Here is an 18211-nt window from a genome sequence, read left to right as displayed (position 1 = left end):
CCTCAGACCATTTTGATGGTGGTTGGATATCATTGGTGAAGAGGAGTTGGTTAGGATGAGGAAACTGGAAACTGATAAAGGCCATAGTTGAGCAACAGATGTAGAATTTTCATGGAATCCCTGCAGTGTGGAAACAGGCTATTTGGCCTAACAAGTTCACACCAACTCTCTGAAGAACATCCCACCCAGACTCACCCTCCTACCCAATCCCTGTAACCCTGCATTTCCCATGGCTAACCCACCTAACCTGCACATCCCTGGACACTACAGGCAATTTAGCATGGCCAATCCATCTAACCTGCTGATCTTTGGGACTGTGGGAGGAAGCCAGAGCTTCAGGTGTAAATCCATGCAGATATAGGGAGAATGTGCAAACTCCACACAGGCTGGAATTGAACTTGTGTCCCTGGTCGCGTGAGGCAGCAGTGCTAACCACGGAACCACTGTGTCATCCACTGTGCAGTTAGCCAATATGTTTTGCTGGGCTTGGTCTGTTCGCTGCTCCATTGTAGATTGGAGTTGATGACAATCATGGAAAACTTGGAACCCCATGTTTAATATTGTGACATCCCAACTGAAACACAAAGAAGACAGGCAGACAAACCAGGGTGAAAAGACGAGAGTTGAAGTGGAGCTGGAGCATGGTGTTTATGCATGCAGCACTAGAAATCGTACAAATCTTTTAATATCTTTGAAAGTCATTCTGTTGCTAGCTAATTGATTTGATTTCATTGCACTTGAGATAGGTGTAAAAGAAGTCTGTCATGAGTTGCAGAATCTATATTCCCTATCTCTGCTGGTTTTATTTCACTAGAAATGTAGTTTAGTTCAGTTTAGTTATCTTTAAAAATAATGAAAATTTATTTTAACGTAATAACAAATTAACAGTTCCTTTCTTGGATTACTTAATATTTGGATTGTTTGGATTTGAAAGCAGATTGGTGAGCTTGGTATCATTTGACTGAACAGGATGCACCATTGGTAGCGCTGGTAGCGCTGGTTTCACTGGTATCTGTATGGAAATTGTTCAACTTGTGGTCCCTTCCTGAATATGTTTGTGTACTCCATGGAATTTTAGAGCAATTCCATGAAAATTGAAGCAAGCAGGCATGAATAATCCTGAAACAATTATACTTTCTGAAATGTAGGTGCAAAGCAACTCTGGTAAGGGAGAAAACACAAAATGAAGACAAGAAGAAATCTATTTTTCTAGCATTTTACCAGATTAGGAAAATGTCTTAAATCTGAGACATTAGGTTGAGTTGTGTGGGGAAGTTGACTACTTGCCTCATGCTACACTACCCCTCCCAACTAAAATGTTGAAGAAAACACATCTGCCCTACAATGACATTATGCCACAGACGGTATTAATAAGGGCAGAGTGGGTCTTCCACTCCTCAGTCGGAAGAAGACCTCTCTCAGAGCTACAATCAGACTAATTGGCAGCAGATCCTGCAGTCCCAACAAGGGCCCCATTGACACTTGGAACAACGTAAGTAAATACTGTTGTACATTGAGAGATGTGCATCCTGGTGGGGAGCGGGGGAGGTAGCTTGGGGGGATGGCATGTGGTCTACTTTTTCCAGGGAGGAAGAAAGGAGGGCGATCTATCTTCAGGAGTTGTGCCCTCTTTGCACAAAAGCCACCCCTCAAACCTAACACTCCTGCATCCTTCCCATTGTATTATAAAATGAACTGTCCACTCTGACTTGTCGGGCCAGTCTAACCATATTATGACACAGATAGGTAACATTGGGATCACTTGTGCACCATACCATCAGCGTGAACTCAGGCTGAGTGGGAAAGTATTGGGCTAGACACACAACTTACTTTACAGGCTCATGTACCATGTCACTGAATACATGTCCTGTGGGGGCATGTAAAATTCAACCTGTGGACATTTCCTCTCTCTCCATAGATGCTTACAGATCTGCTAAGTATTTCCTGTACTTTTATATTAACTAAGTTAAAGAAATGCGTTTTAATGAACCACTTAAGAAAGTGAGGCAGTATAAACTTAAATGGCCCATTTTTGAAATGAATGCTACATCTTCAAGACCTGAATTGCATGTACGTAAATCTTTGAAAGTGCAGAACAAATTGAGAAAGCTGTTAAAAAGCAAATGAAATTCTGGTTTTATTGATTCAGCATAGAAATAAGAAACATAACAAGGAAGTTAATTCTTTATACAATCCTGGTAAGGTCTCATCTAGAGTATTGTGTCCAATTCTGGACACCCACAGACTGTCCTTAAAATAGGGGACTAAAGGCATCTCTTAACAGAGATGGATTTAGCCACCCTGAATTGGGTAAATATTTGCAAAGGAAATATTTGCCAGATTGTGATGAAAAAGCAGGGGAGTGGAACTAATTAGTTTCACAAAATTAGCACAGGAAAAATGGGCTGAATGACTTCCTCTTGTCGTGTAAGATTCGATGAGAGCAATTGGCTTATAAGACAAAGAGGAGAGACGTTGCCTGTACTGCATCAGTCCTACCCGTGTGTCTATGTACAATGCATAAAATTTCAAGTTTTTTTTTCGGACAGAATACATTTATACAGCTCTCCCTGGCTTTTAAGAATGATAGCTATACGTTGGAAGCAAGGCTGGGTCTGGCAGAGAGAGAGAGAAACCTTGCTGAGGAAAATACAGAAAAGGAACTCGAAAACTTCAAAGCAGAGATGAAGGTGAGAAACACTACTCATGAATCCACTGATGTCAATCTTTGCGCACACAAACATAACTTTCTAAATGAATATGTCTGTTGAGAATGAGGCTCCCTTAGGACATAATTCTCATAATCTTTGTACACTTCCCTGTTACCGTTGTTGAAGGTTTCATAAGCAGGATTCAGGCAAAACTCTAGCAAAATCAATTTCAATGGACTGGACACTGTCTGTTTTATCGAGAAGTATCTCCTCTGCAAGATTCTGTTTTCACAATTCTCAAGTGGCCAGTGTTCCAGAGAAGGAAGAGAAAATCCTTCAAAGATAACAAAAACCTCTCCTTGAAGCACAGCAGCATTGACTTTTATTAGGGGAAAGTGCTTGCTACCAATCATTCAAAATGGAAGCATTCTGTCCTTCAAACGACATCATACTTTAAGTCACAATTTCAGAATGGGCAGAAATGGGCATCCAACATCGTGGGGTAAATGCTGGGCCAGCACTTGGCAGGTTGCTAGATCCTATTTGGAGCTAGGAATGACTCGATCACTGTATTGCAAATCATTTCTAAATGACATCTAAGCAAGTTGTATCTGTATGGCACCTCTAAAATACTGAACATCCCAAGACACCACACAGGGGCAAAACCAGGCAACTGTGACACCTTTTTGAGAGAGAGAAACCTTGCTTTTCAGAAGAGTAGGGATATTGTACCTAGTGATCTGGAAAATATCTGTCTTTCAAACAGCACTACTTTAAAGCTCAGTATCATTAATCACATTACTGTTTGTGTGTCGTTGCTGTGCACATTAATTAGTGGAATGTGGGCATTTCTGGCTAGGACAGCGCTTATTGCTTGTCCATGGTTGCCCTTGTGAAGGTGGTGGTGAGCTATCTTCTCAAACTGCTGCAGACTGTTGTAGGTAGACCCACAGTGCTGTTAGGGAGGGAATTCCAAGTTCCAGGATTTTGAAGCATCAACACTGATGGAATAGAAATATATTTCCAAGTCAGGATGATGAGGGGCTTGTAGGGGAACTTGAACATAGTGGTGTTTCCATATGCCTGCTGTCTTTGTTCTTCTAGATGGAAGTGATCATGGTTTGAAAAGTGCTATTTGAGGATCTTTGGTGAAATTCTGCAGCATGTCTTGTAGCTGGTGCTCACTGCTGCTACTGAACAGTGGGAGTGGATGGAGTGAAGGTTTAAGGTGGTGGACATGATGTCAATCAAACGTGCCAAGCTTCTTGAGTGTTGTTGGAGCTGCACTCATCCGCTGCTCCTATAGCCCCAGTTTTTATTTGGCTAGTCCAGTTTCTGGTCACTTGTAACCCCTGAGATGTTCAAAATGGGGAATTGCTAAACCATTGAATGTCAAAGGGTGGTGCTTAGATTATCTTTTATTAGAGATGGTCATAACCTGGCACTAGAGCAAGTCTAACTTGCCCCTTGTGAGCCAAAGCCTGGATATCATCCAGGTCCTGTTACATTTTAAAATGGACTGCCTCAGTATCAGAGGAATGGTGAATGGTGCTCAACATTGTGCAATAACCAGCAAACAATCCCTACCTCTGACCTTATGATGGAGGGAAAGCCATTGATGGAGGGAAGGCCATTATCCTGAGGAATTCCTGCAGAGATATCCTGGAGCTGAGATGATTGACCTGCAACAACCACACTCGTCTTCCTATGTGCCAAGTATGACTCCAAACAGTGGAGAGTTTTTCCACTACTCCCAATTCCCATTAACTCTAGCTTTGCTAGGGCTCCATGATGCCAGACTTGGTCAAGCGCAGCTTGGTATTAAGGGCAATAACTCTCACCTCCCTTCTGGAATTCTGGAAAAGGTTTAAGACAACACTTTGTCCATGTTTGAACCAAGGCTATAATGAGGTCAGAAGATGAGTGGCCCTGACAGAGCGTACACTGAGCAGGTTAATGCTATGTACGTGGTGCATGATAGCACAGTAGATGTCAACTTCTATCACTTTATGATGATCGATAGTAATTTCACGGGTTGGATTGGACCTTTTTATGTACAGGACATGCCTGGGCAATTTTTCACATTTCTAGCTGAATGCCAGTTTTGCAGCTGTATGGAACAGCTTGGCTGGGGACACAGCAAGTTCTGGAGTACACGAGCCCAATACTACTGCTGGAGTGTTGTTAGGCCTTTGCGGTGTTCAGTGTCTTCAGCCATTTCTTTTGTGCAGTGAATTAAATTGGCTGAAGACTGAGAACTGTGTTGCTGGGGACATCTGGAAGAGGCTGCAATAGATCCTCTACTGGACACTTCTGGGTGAAGAATGTTGCGAGTGCTTCAGCCTTATGTTTTGCACTAATTTGGTGGGATCCCTCACCATTCAGAATGGAGATATATGTGCAGCCCTCTCCTCCAGTGAGTTGTTTGTCCCCCACCATTCACAATTGGATATGGCAGGACTGATGGGGCGTTGATCTGGTCAGTTGTTTATGGAATTACTTAGGTCTGAATATCACTTGAGGCACCCATGTAATTCAGTGATGTAGCTTCACTAGGCTGACACCTCATTTTTAGGTATGCTCCTGACACGCCCTGGACTCCTCATTGAACTAGGGTTATTCTCTGGTTCGACAGTAATGATAGAGTGGAGGATTTGCTGGGCCATGCGGTTGCAGATTGTGCTGGAGTACAATTCTACTGCTGCTGATGGCTCACAACACCTCATGGATGTTAGATCTGTTCCAAGTTTACCCTATTTAGCACTTATCCCATTTAGTAATGCCACACAATAAGATTCTCAACGTGAGGACTGAACCTAGTCTCCAAAAGGACTTTGCAGTGGTCACTCTTACTGATAACATCGTGGATGTATCTGTGGTAGACAGATTGGTGAGGGTAAGTTCAAATTGCAGATCCAGTCTAGCAACTATGCCCTTTCAGATTTGACTAACTCTGTCAGTAGTGGCACTGCCAGGCCACGCTTGGTGATGGAATTCACCAATCTACTCCTTCCATGCATTCTCCAACATGGAGGAGTACTGATTTATCAATTGAGGAAAATTGAAATGTAGTAGTCAGGAGGAGGTTTCCTCGACAATGTTTGACTAGATTCTATGAGACTTCAAGGGGTCTATATTCAATGTTAGGGACTCCTACAAAAACTCCCTCTTGATTGTGTACCACTGTGTCACCACCTCTGCCCTGGGATAAGATGTACCCTGAGGTAATGATGGACGTTTTCAGGTATGATTCCGTGAGTAGGACTCAGTCAGACTGTTATTTGACCAGTCTATGGGATAATTCTTCTGCAGCATAGTGTTAGGGATTTCTGCACTGTAGGGATTTTGTTCTGCAGGCCTGAGTTTGTTGTGGTTCTTTCTGATGCTTAGGTCAATGGTAGGTGGTTCATCAGGTTCATTTCTTTCTTAAGATTTTTTAGTGATTTGATACAATGGAGTAGCTTTCCCGGCCTTTTCAGAGGCCTAGCAGTTAAGAGTGAACCACATTTCCACTATGGATATGGAGTGACAGATTGGTCAGTCATGATAGTAGATTTCATTTCTGACAATACATTAGCAATTCAGATAGGTTTTTACAACGATCAATTCATGGTCATCACTAGATTTTTTTTATAAAAAACCACATTTTATTGAATTCAAATTTCATCAACTGCCAAGATGGGATGCAAACTTGGGTCTCCAAAACATTTCCTATTTCACTGGAATACTAGCTCAATCACAACACCATTGTCCCATCACCTCCTCCTCTTTCTTGCGTTATCACTGTGACTGTTGTTTATGTGTGCTTCTGGGGCAAGCTGAAGTCATGAAAGGTGCTCTAAAATGAAAACTTTTCCTTGCTTTACTTTAATTTAATTCCATCTGTCTTGCAGTCCTCAACTTCACTTTGGATACACTCTGACCAACGAGACGCTCAGCAGAGGCTCCTAGAGACCATCACTGTCCTCCAACGGTTGGCTGTCAGACTGTCTGGTCGAGCTGAAATGGTGGGGGCCGTTCGACAGGTGAGTACCACTGAATAACTGGACAAAAACAGTCCACACAAAGCTCTCTTTCCCTAAAATGTCTCAAGTCCCAGCTACTCCCCCATCCCTCTCAAAATCCGCTATCTCCAGAGGACACATGTGCCCAGTCATCCCATTGACACTATAACTCACAGCACAGGTCTGCCACCCTATGTGTAAAATGTTTCAGCCGAACCAATATACTTATCCTGAGGTCCTGAAATTTCAGCCCTGTCCCCGGAAATTTGACTCCCTTCCCTAGAGTGTATTCAGACCAACCTTGAATTCCCTATTCATTATCAGAGAAAACTAATTGAATTCGCCTCTTGATCTTCACTTTTCTCAAAGTCAGCTCCAATTTCATATCCATTGTCAGGCTTTTCGTGTCACTGACAAGACCTGCATTTATTGTCCTTTCTCAGCTACTTTGAGAAGGTGGTAGCAAACCTTCTTAAAAAAATGTTTCTTGTTAGAACTAAGGGTCTTGCTTGGTCAATTGATGTTGTAAATTCAATTATATAAATTTAATAATGCGAGGAGGTTTAATCATGTGACTTCAAGCAAATGTGAGATGAAAATGATCTTTTTCATACATCAAGTAGTTGGGGTCGAGAATACACTGCCTGGAAGTGTAGGGGAGGCAGGTTTTATTGAGGCTTCCAGGAGGCAACAGATTATTATTTAACTAGAAACAATATGCAGGGTTAAGAGGAAAAGGAAGGAAATTGATACTAATTTAAAATATCCAGAGATCTGATACAGATATGTTATGCTAAATGACCTTGTTTTACATAGTAATAGACTCATAGAGATGTACAGCATGGAAACAGACCCATCCATGCCAACCAGATATCCGAAATTAATTTAACCCTTTTGCCAGCATTTGGCCCATATTCCTCTAAATGCTTCCTATTCATATACCCATCCTGATGCCTTTTTAAAAGTTGTAATTGCACCAGCCTCCACAACTTCCTCTGGCAGTTCATTTCCTTACATGCACTACCCTTTGCCTGATAAAGTTGCCCCTTAGGCCCCTTTTAAATCTTTTCCCTCTCACCTTAAACCTATGCCCTCTAGTTTAGGACTCCTCCACCCTGGGGAAAAGACCTTGCCTACTTACCCTATTCATGCACCTCATGATTTTATAACCCTCTATAAGGCCACCCCTCAGCCTCTGATGCTCCAGGGAAAATAACTCCAACCTATTCAGCCTCTCCGTTTTATTCAAACCCTCCAACCCTTGCAAAATCCTTGTAAATCTTTTCTGAGCTCTTTAAAGTTTCACAACATCCTTCCTACAGCAGGGAGACCAAAATTGCACACAGTATTCTAAAAGTGGCTTAACCAATGACCTGTACAGCTGTAACATGATCTCCCAATTTCTATATTCAATGTACTGATCAATAAAAGCAAACATAACAAATGCCTTCTTCACGACCCGTCTACCTGCAGCTTCACATTCAAGGAATTATGAACCTGCACTCCAAGGTTTCTTTGTTCAGCAACACTACCCATGACCTTACCATTAAAAGCATACAAATCCTGCTCTGATTTGCCTTTCCAAAATGCAGCACCTCATATTTACATTAAACTCTGTCTGCCACTCCTCGGCCCATTGATCCGATCAAGATCCCATTGCACCCTGGGGTAACTTTCTTTGCTGTCTACTATACCTCCAATTTTGGTGTCATCTGCAAACTTACTAAACATGCCTCCTATGTTCGCATTCAAATCATTTTTATGAATGATGAAAAGCAGTGGACCTAGCACTAGACCCTGTGGTACACCGCTGGTCACAGGCCTCCAGTCTAAAGAGCAACCCTCCACCGCTACCTTCTGTCTTCAGCCTTTGTGCCAGTTCTGTATCCAAACGGCTAGTTCTCCCTGTATTCCATGTGATCTAACCTTGCTAACCAGTCTACCATGAGGGACCTCGTCGAATGCCTTACACAAAGCCATGTTGATTATCCCTAATCAGTCCTTGCATTTCCAAATACATTAAAACTCTGTCTCTCAGGATACCCTCCAACAACTTGCCAACTTGATATAAGACTCATCGATCTATAGTTCCCTGGCTTCTCTTCATCACTTTTCTAAATTATGGCAGCACATTGGCCAACCGCCAGTGTTCAGCACTTCACCTATGTCTATTGCTGATATAAATATCTCAGCAAGGGGCCCAGCAATCACTTCCCTAGCTTCCCACTGAGTTCTTGGGTACATCTGATCAGGTCCCGGGAAGTTATCCACCTTTATATGTTTTAGAATGTCCAGCACCACCGCCTCTATAATATGGACGTTTTTCAAGGTGCCACTATTTATTTCCCCATGTTCTCTATCTTCCATATCCTTCTCTATAGTAAACACTGATGTAAAACGCTTGTTTAGTATCTCCCTCGTGTCCTGCGGTTCCACGCACAGTCAGCTTTGCTGATCATTAAGGGGTTCTATTTTCTACATTGAAGTTGTGTCTTCTGGAATTAAAGAGTTTTACTCCCAGTTTTATATTGGCAGCTTGTGTGTGAGAAGCTCAAAGAAACTAAATACCTCCAGTAAACCTGGGCAGGAGATTAAGGGTGGGTGATCTGAGGGAGGGGGCATCTGAGGGAAGAGGAAACTGAGGGAGGGGGAACTAAAAATGTGAAAACAAAGGTGGAAAACCTGGTGGAAGTAAAAGCAAGGAAGAGAAAACAGAGTTGGGGTAGTTATTGGGCGAATAGAGAAGGCATGCAAAAACTTGCATTTATGTGGTGTCTTTCAGGATCACCAGACATTGAAAGCACTTTACTGTCAGTGAAAGACTTTATGATGTTCAGCCGTTAAAATAATATAGGAGCAAAGGAAGAGGGGAGACAGAATCCAACTAAACTGTCTATACGTTTTCCCTAACCTTATAATTTCTGTCTGCACTCTGAACTCCTCTCCCTCATGTCTCAATAACTGCAATTGGATTCATTACTCAATGTGATACGTAACTGTAGAGACCTGTACTGCTAAATCAATCCGACCCCACTACCCAAGACATTTTTCCATCCCCACCCCGTCTGCTTTCCGGAGAGACCACTCTCTCCGGGACTCCCTTGTTCGCTCCACACTGCCCTCCAACCCCACCACACCCGGCACCTTCCCCTGCAACCGCAGGAAATGCTACACTTGCCCCCACACCTCCCCCCTCACCCCTATCCCAGGCCCCAAGATGACATTCCACATTAAGCAGAGGTTCACCTGCACATCTGCCAATGTGGTATACTGCATCCACTGTACCCGGTGTGGCTCCCTCTACATTGGGGAAACCAAGCGGAGGCTTGGGGACCGCTTTGCAGAACACCTCTGCCCAATTCGCAACAAACTACTGCACCTCCCAGTCGCAAACCATTTCCACTCCCCGTCCCATTCTTTAGATGACATGTCCATCATGGGCCTCCTGCAGTGCCACAATGATGCCACCCGAAGGTTGCAGGAACAGCAACTCATATTCCGCCTGGGAACCCTGCAGCCCAATGGTATCAATGTGGACTTCACCAGTTTCAAAATCTCCCCTTCCCCAACTGCATCCCTAAACCAGCCCAGTTCGTCCCCTCCCCCCACTGCACCACACAACCAGCCCAGCCCCTCCACTCCACCCACTGCATCCCAAAACCAGTCCAACCTGTCTCTGCCTCCCTAACCTGTTCTTCCTCTCACCCATCCCTTCCTCCCACCCCAAGCCGCACCCCCATCTACCTACTAACCTCATCCCACCTCCTTGACCTGTCCGTCTTCCCTGGACTGACCTATCCCCTCCCTACCTCCCCACCTATACTCTCTCCACCTATCTGCTTTTCTCTCCATCTTCGGTCCGCCTCCCCCTCTCTCCCTATTTATTCCAGAACCCTCACCCCATCCCCCTCTCTGATGAAGGGTCTAGGCCCGTAACGTCAGCTTTTGTGCTCCTGAGATGCTGCTTGGCCTGCTGTGTTCATCCAGCCTCACATTTTGTTGTCTTGGATTCTCCAGCATCTGCAGTTCCCATTACCTCTGCTAAATCTCAACTTCTTCCAATGGTTTTGTTAAGCAGCTAAATATACCATTGGTTTCAATGGCTTTCGAGTGCCACCAGAGTTTCTCTTTGTCACCTTATATCAACACACGAGGAGAGGTGCAAACATTGCCTCTGACCCCCATACCTTTCAAAAGGGCAATCATTCACCGAATGTAAAACACACCACCACCTTTAATATCAGCTGTATCATGGGATTAAGCCACTCAACATTTGACATTCATGTTGAAGAATTCAAAAAGCTTTCATGTTTGAAAGCTCCAATTGCGCAACTTTCCCTCGCCCCAGCCCACTTTTCATAGCTTTTTGCAGGAGAGAGTTGCTGATTTCCATCCTTTGTGTAAAGAAGTACTTCCTAATATTTACCATGGACGTCTAGCTCCAATTTTAAAATTATATCCACCCTCCCACTTGAAAAAAAATTCTGTTGTTTGCTTTATTAAATTCTTACATTTTAAACACCTCCATCTGATCACTTATCTCCCATATTCAAGGGAATGCAACCAGGTTTATGTAACCTGTCCTCAAAATTTCACTTATAAGATAACAAGGTGTAGAGTTGGATGAACACAGCAGGCCAAGCAGCATCAGAGGAGCAGGAAAGCTGACATTTCGGGTCTGGACCCTTCTTCGGCAGTTCCTACTATTTCTCAAAATTTCGCTGTTTGTTCTTGATTTTAGCTCCTTTTAGCAGAGTCTACTGTGCTTTATATGGTCATACTCTCACCTCTGAGTCTCAAGGTCATGGATGCATGTTCCACACCAAGTTTTGTGCACAAAATCTAGGCTGTCAAATGCAGTGCTGAGGGAGCATAGTATTGTTGCAGAGTGTATTTTGAATGTTGCATACACTGAGGACACATTAATTCATTTGAAATGAATATAAAAGCTCTCACGGCTGTGTTTTCACAAAGAGGGAAGACAGATTTCTGTAGTGTCCTGGCCAATATATCTATCTCAATCAGCGTCACAATGACAGATAATCTTGTCACAATCACACCACTGTTTGTAAAGATTTGCAAAGCGCAATTTGGGAGCTGTGTTTCCTACGTTATAACAGTGACTATGCTTTAAACTAATGGCTGTGAAGCACTTTGAAATACATAGGACTCATGAAAAGTGCAATGTAAACAAGAGCCTTCCTTGATGATATAATTTTCAGAGACTCAGTTTCATTGCAGCTGGCTAATGGGCGACCAGGCAACATTTTGTCAAAAACAAATTATTATTTTTGGTGCCATATCAATGCAACCCTTTGAAATCAAAGTATCTTTTCTGAGTTGTAATACCCAGCACCGAATGCAGTTCATCCAGTGAGATCTAACCGAATCGCTATTCAAGTCTAGCAAAACTTCCACTCTTTGTATTCCAGTCCTTCTGAGAAAAAAACTAATGTTATCCTTTTAAACTATTTTTGTCCCTGACAAAATAGTTTTTCATTATTTCTGTATTCAGATCCTTAAATGTCTCTGCTCCTCCGGTTCCCAGCTACTTCGGTCTAAAGTCGATGACCTTGCACTTTCTCATGTTGAACACTACCTGCCACTGTTCTATCCTTTTATTTAATCAAAAATGTCTTGTACTTTGCACCTTCAATGCAGTAAATCATTCCAAATCACTTCACAGGAACTTCGTCAAATAAAATTTGACTGTCAAGCCACATGAACTAATAAAGGACAAGTGGCCAAATGTTTTTTTTCTATTCATTTTTGTGGAATATGGGCATCGTTGGCTGGCCAGCACTTCTTACCTATCCCTAGTTGTTCTTAAGAAGGTGGTAGTGAGCTGCCGCCTTGAACTGCTGCAGCCCACCTGCTGTGGGTTGACCCACAATGCCATGAGGGAGAAAATTCCATGATTTTGACCTGGCGAAGGAACTGCAATATACTCCCAAATCAGGATAGTGACTGGCTTGGAGGGGAACTTGGAGGTGGTGGTGTCCCATATGTCTGCTGCACTTATCCTTCTAGATGGAAGTGGTCGTGGGTTTGGAAGGTGCTGTCTGAAGATCTTTGGTGAATTTCTGCAGTGCATCTTGTAGATAGTACACACTGCTGCAACTGAGTGATGGTGATGGAGGGGCTGGATGCTCATGGATGTATGCCACTCAAGCAGGCTGCTTTGTTCTGGATAGTGTCAATCTTCTTGAGTGTTGTTGAAACTGCACCAGGCAAGTGGGGAGTATTCCATCATACTCCTGACTTGTGCCTTTGTAGGTGGTGGACAGGCTTTGAGGGGTCAGGAGATGAGTTGTTCTCCACAGTACATATAGCTTCTGGCCTGCTGTTGTAGTAACTGTGTTTATGTGGTGAGTCCAGTTGACTTTCTGGTCAATGATAACCCCAGGAAGTTGATAGTGGGGGAAGCAGTGACACTGATTCGAATGCAAATGCTTGATGTGAAGGGCTGTCACTCTCACCTCACCTCTGGAATTCACTCTTTTGTCCATGTTTGAGCCAAGGCTGTAATGAGGTCAGGAGCTGAGTGGTCCTGGTGGAACCCAAACTGGACATTGTTGAGCAGGTTATTGCTGAGCAGGTGCTGCTGATAGCACTGTTGATGATACCTTCCAACACTTTACTGATGATCGAGAGGAGACTGATGGGGCGGTAATTGGCCAGGTTGGATTTGTCCTCCTTTTTGTGTACAGGACATACTTGGGCAATTTTCTACATTGCTGTGTAGATACCAGTGTTATAACAGCCTGGCTAGGGGAGGGTAAGTTCTGGACCACAAGTCTTCAGTGCTATTGCTGGAATATTGTGAGGCTGGTAGCCTTTGAAGTATCCAGTGTCTCCAGCCTTTTCTTAATATCACATGGAGTGAATCAAATTGGCTGAAGACTGGTATCTGTAATGCTGGGGACCATTGGAGGAAGCCAAGATGGATCATCCGCAGGGCGCTTCTAGCTGAAGATTGCTGCGGATGCTTCAGCTTTATCTTTTGCACTGATGTTTTGGGCTCTTCCATCATTGAGGATTGGGATATTTGTGGGACCTCCTCCTCCAGTGAGTTGTTTAATTGTACACCACCATTCATGACTGGATGTGGCAGGACGGATGTGACAGATCTGAGCTGTTGATTGTGGGATTGCTAGCTCTGTCTATCACTTGCTGCTTTCACTGTCCAGCGTGCAAGTAGTCCTGTTTGTTGGCTTCACTGGGTTGATACCTCATCTTCAGGTATGCTTGGTACTGCTCCTCGCATGTCCTCCTGCATTCTCCATTGAACTGGGGTTGATCCCCTGGCTTGATGGTAATGGTTAAGTGGGGGGCCCAGGCCATGAGGTTACAGATTGTGCTGGAGTACAATTCTGCTGCTGTTAATGTTCCAGAGCACCTCATGAATGCCCAGACTTGAATTGCTGGATCTGTGCAAAGTCTGTCCCATTTAGCACGGTGATAGTTCCGCGCAACACGATGAAAGTTATTCTCAATGTGAAGTTGGGACTTCATCTCCATAAGGACTGTACGATGGTCACTCTTACCAATACTGTCCTATGCAGATGCAACTGCAGCTGGCAGCTTGGTAAGGATGAGGTCAAGTATGTTGTTCCCTCTTGTTGGTTCCCTCTCCTCCTGCCGCAGAGTCAGACTCACAGCCATGTCCTTTAGGACCCAACCACCTCGATCAGTAGTACTGCTGTTGAACCAGTCTTGGTGGTGGACATTGAAATCCCCCACCGGAGAACATTTTGTGCCTTTGCCAACCTCAGTGCTTCCTCTAAGTGTTGTTCAACATGGAGGAATACTGATTCATCAGCTGAGGGAGGATGGTATTTGGTAATTAGCAAGAGATTTCCTTGCCCATGTTTAACCTGAAGCCATAAGACTTCATGGGATCCGGAGCCCGTGTTGAGGACTTCTTCCAGAGCAACTCCCTCCGACTATATACCACTGTCCGCCCTCTCTGCTGGGTCAGTCCTGACGGTGGGACAGGACATATCCAGGGATGGTGATGGTGGTGTCTGCGACGTTGTCTGTAAGGCATGATTCTGTGTGTGTGACTATGTCAGGCTGTTGCTTAACCAGTCTGTGAATCAGCCCTCCCAATTTTGGCACTAACCCCCAAATGTTAATGAGGAGGACCTTGTAGGGTCGACAGGGCTGTTTCTGCTGTTGTCTGATCGGGTGCCTAGGTCGATGCCAGGTAATGCGTTCGGTTTCATTTCTTTGAGGCTTTGCAGTGATTGGTACAACTGAGTGGCTTGCTAGACCATTTCAGAGGGCAGTTAAGAGTTAACCACATTGTTGTGGATCTGGAGCCACATGTCAGCTAGATCAGGTGAGGGTGGTAGATTTTGTTCGGTGAAGTGCATTAGTGAACCAGATGGATTTTTCCAACAATTGCCAATGATTTCATGGTGATCAGTAGCTTCTTAATTCCAGCCATATTTTTTAATTATTAAATTCAAATTCAATACTTTGAACCTGGGTCTCCAGAACATTAGCTGAGTTTCTGGATTAATAGTCCAGCAATAATACCACTAGGCCATTGCCTTCCCTACTAAAAAGTTTATTCAAATAGCTGGAATTTAAGAAGGACAAGCGAGGTAGTGGCAGAGAAGCAAAGGGAAGGAATTTTAGAGTTTAGCACTCAGTTAGCTGAAGGCACAGGGCTAATGGTGAAGCAATAAGAACTGGAAATACAAAAGGACCAGAATTGGAGGAACACAGATAATGTAGCAGTGCCTTTTTTGCACGGTGTCTATAAGAGTGTCTCTAGTTAATCTGAGGATATGTTCCATGTTTACAGGAGAAACGAATGTCCAAGGCCACGGAGGTGATGATGCAGTACGTGGAGAACTTGAAGAGGATGTACGAGAAGGATCATGCTGAGCTAACAGAATTCAAGAAGCTGGCCAATCAGAATTCAAACCGTACTTATGGCCCATACGGAGATAGTAGTGGTAGGAACACATGATCCTCTCTGCGTTTCCGGGACTGCCCTGATAAAGCCTTTTGGTTTGATCAGTAGAGATCTCACTCCAAGATATGCTTGTCAAGACTCGCAGGACTCAAATGGCCATGCAATGAGTTCCTCATCTTGGTCTGGTTGCTGCGAGTAGCTTTGCAGCAGAGATCATGACCTTCCCATGCAATGAGGTAGAAGAATCAGTTAGGAGCATGTTGTGAAAAACAAACTCCATGGTCTAATCCTGGTTTTATTCTAGTCTTATCCTAATGTTGTTCTGAACTTGATATTATATAAAGATAATCCTTTTATTCTTTTGGTGTAATTCTGTTTGATTCTAGTGTTAATGTTGGTGTTTTCTTGATGGTCTTAGTCCTGAACCTGTTGTTAGCCTAGCGGCATCCTGTTGTCATTTTAGTGTAATTCTAGCTTTATATACCAGTGTTGCTCCTGTTGTTATCCTGTACCTGGTTTTACCCTGATCTAATCTGGTACCCAAGTCAATGTACTGCATCCACATACTTTCCTTCTAATTATTTAGCTAACACAGTTCCATCCATGACCTAAAGGGATATTAAAGGGTATGGAAAGCAAGCAGGAGAGTGGAAAACTGGATAAAGGTATTAAAAGGAATGGGTATTTACCGGGACAGTAGGATTAGATTGTATGGAATAAAACGCTAGTTATTTCTATCTCCTTCTTCAAAATTGGCGTTCAGTCAGTCACTGAGATCCTTGAATTAAATTCAAATAAAATAGTGGATGCTAGGTGAGCAGGAAGTATTCAGGAAGAATGCTCAATGAGTTGAAACAAGTTATCAAAGTTGGGAAAGGGTTGTTGTTGCTTTGGGACTGTACTTTTGTCTCTCTCACTGGGATTATAACTGGGGAACTCCAAAGAAAGTCCCAAGAGAGAAAAAAAAGTGATGGGAACTCATCCAACTGTTACATTCTTTAAATTCTGCAGGCAGCCAACCTACAACAAACTAGGCATGATGGTTGTAGTATCAACTCATCAACACTGGGTGGCAGAATTGAACTATCCAAAGGAACCCCATAGTTTCCGTAATATCCCCAGGTCAGACACCCACTTCATCCTGGCTTGCACTCACCCTTTATTGTACTATAACAAAACTCAGTGTTACACCTCACTGAGTTAATGCATGTGAAATCAAGCCCTACTGTTCCTGTAGCCATCTCAAAAGTTAAAGATTTCATAAAAAGCACACAAAGTTCCCCAATTTACTTATCTTTTAGACCCAGGTTGACAGTAATTACTGACCAGGTTTATATTCTAACAAGAATGACTATTTATTACAAATAAATAGATTCTAATTGCAGATGAACAATTATGAGCTGTTGACATATAGCTGTAGTTAAAATTTCAACCACACCACCCCCACCCCTATACAGACACAAACAAAGAAAGAAAAGGGTGTTATGAGCAGAGGGAAAGACTGGAACATGTTCCTGTCCCCAAGGTTTGCTGAGATGGTGTATCATTGGGCTTTAAGTATCTAATGGGGTCATGAAGATCTGATCAACATTAATACAAGAAGACATGTGCACTTTAATATGAAACAAATTTATTAGCTTAATCTACTTAATACATATTAGAGACATTTGCAAACTAATGAGTGAACCTCCTGGCTTAAACTACGTAACATACTAATATACACAAATAAGTGACTGTCACACTGCCTTCTATCCATCGGGGACTTTGGTAACAGTGGCAGCTGGAGTTCTATCTCAGATTTCATACAACAGGTCTCACGAACTCCAGCCCACTGGTGAACAGTCCAATGAGCAAAGAGAGGCAAAGTCCCTGATATTAATACTATTCTGAATATAAGGTTATGTGCTGAAGCCCCACTTTGTAATAACGTCCGTACTTTCCAGCCCTCAAAAATAGATGGAAAACAAGTCTAGGTGGCCCCATGTAAAATGTACAAATATATGGTTCCCATAGACTCTCAAGGTCAGTTTTCCCCTTTGTCAGAACTGGCTGTTTTTACATTAGGCCTGCTTTTCATGTACTTCTCCACTCTATTTCAACTACTCACTGTCATGTCCAATTAACCCTTAACAATTGGCCCTTTAATGGTTTGGTTTGAAGATATTGTTTTTAAACTCAACACGACAGATGGTCCTTTTGTCCTGTCAGGACCTGCTGCTCTTTGATCTTCCTTCCCCAGATACTTCCACGTGCTTACGGGAGGCACAGGGTGACTGGTTCACACTTATAAAAGTCCCTGACTTCTTGGTCACAGTTTACAGCGACTTATGAGGGAAAATCAAACTGGCTTTCTTAAGGTTTGAGGTGGCTTTTACTCCAGAGAAAAGAGACAGGTCCTTTCCTTTCTGGAGATCCAATGGCTTCTCCCCACACATTCACACTTACAAGATGTTCAATTATTGGGAGCCACACACAAAGGCAGAAGATCTTTGTCATCAATAACTGGTCACCATTTCACTTGTTGTCCCTTCATACACATCACTTGGCCCCAGCTCATCTGTAACTAGATTTCACCCTCTGTTGAACAAATTGCTGTATAAACACCATTTACAATGAGTGTCAAATAA

General features: G+C 43.2%; 1 protein-coding gene across 6 annotated transcripts in view; it reads left to right on the top strand.

The window, feature by feature from the left end:
- Positions 1-18211, top strand: part of mrvi1 (murine retrovirus integration site 1 homolog) — a 158306-nt gene that overhangs the window by 120233 nt on the left and 19862 nt on the right. For 5 of the 6 annotated variants that reach the window (XM_059652082.1, XM_059652079.1, XM_059652081.1 and 2 more), the window contains 3 exons: positions 2550-2690; positions 6545-6676; positions 15471-15624. In XM_059652082.1, the coding sequence (XP_059508065.1) occupies positions 2550-2690; positions 6545-6676; positions 15471-15624 (427 nt within the window). The remainder of the gene's footprint in view (positions 1-2549; positions 2691-6544; positions 6677-15470; positions 15625-18211) is intronic. The other variant, XM_059652078.1, reaches the window with a different exon arrangement.

This window comes from Stegostoma tigrinum, chromosome 17 (assembly GCF_030684315.1).
Source record: "Stegostoma tigrinum isolate sSteTig4 chromosome 17, sSteTig4.hap1, whole genome shotgun sequence".
Lineage (NCBI taxonomy): Eukaryota > Metazoa > Chordata > Chondrichthyes > Orectolobiformes > Stegostomatidae > Stegostoma > Stegostoma tigrinum.
Note: the sequence above shows the minus strand (reverse complement) of the source record. Positions and strands in the feature narration are given on the sequence as shown.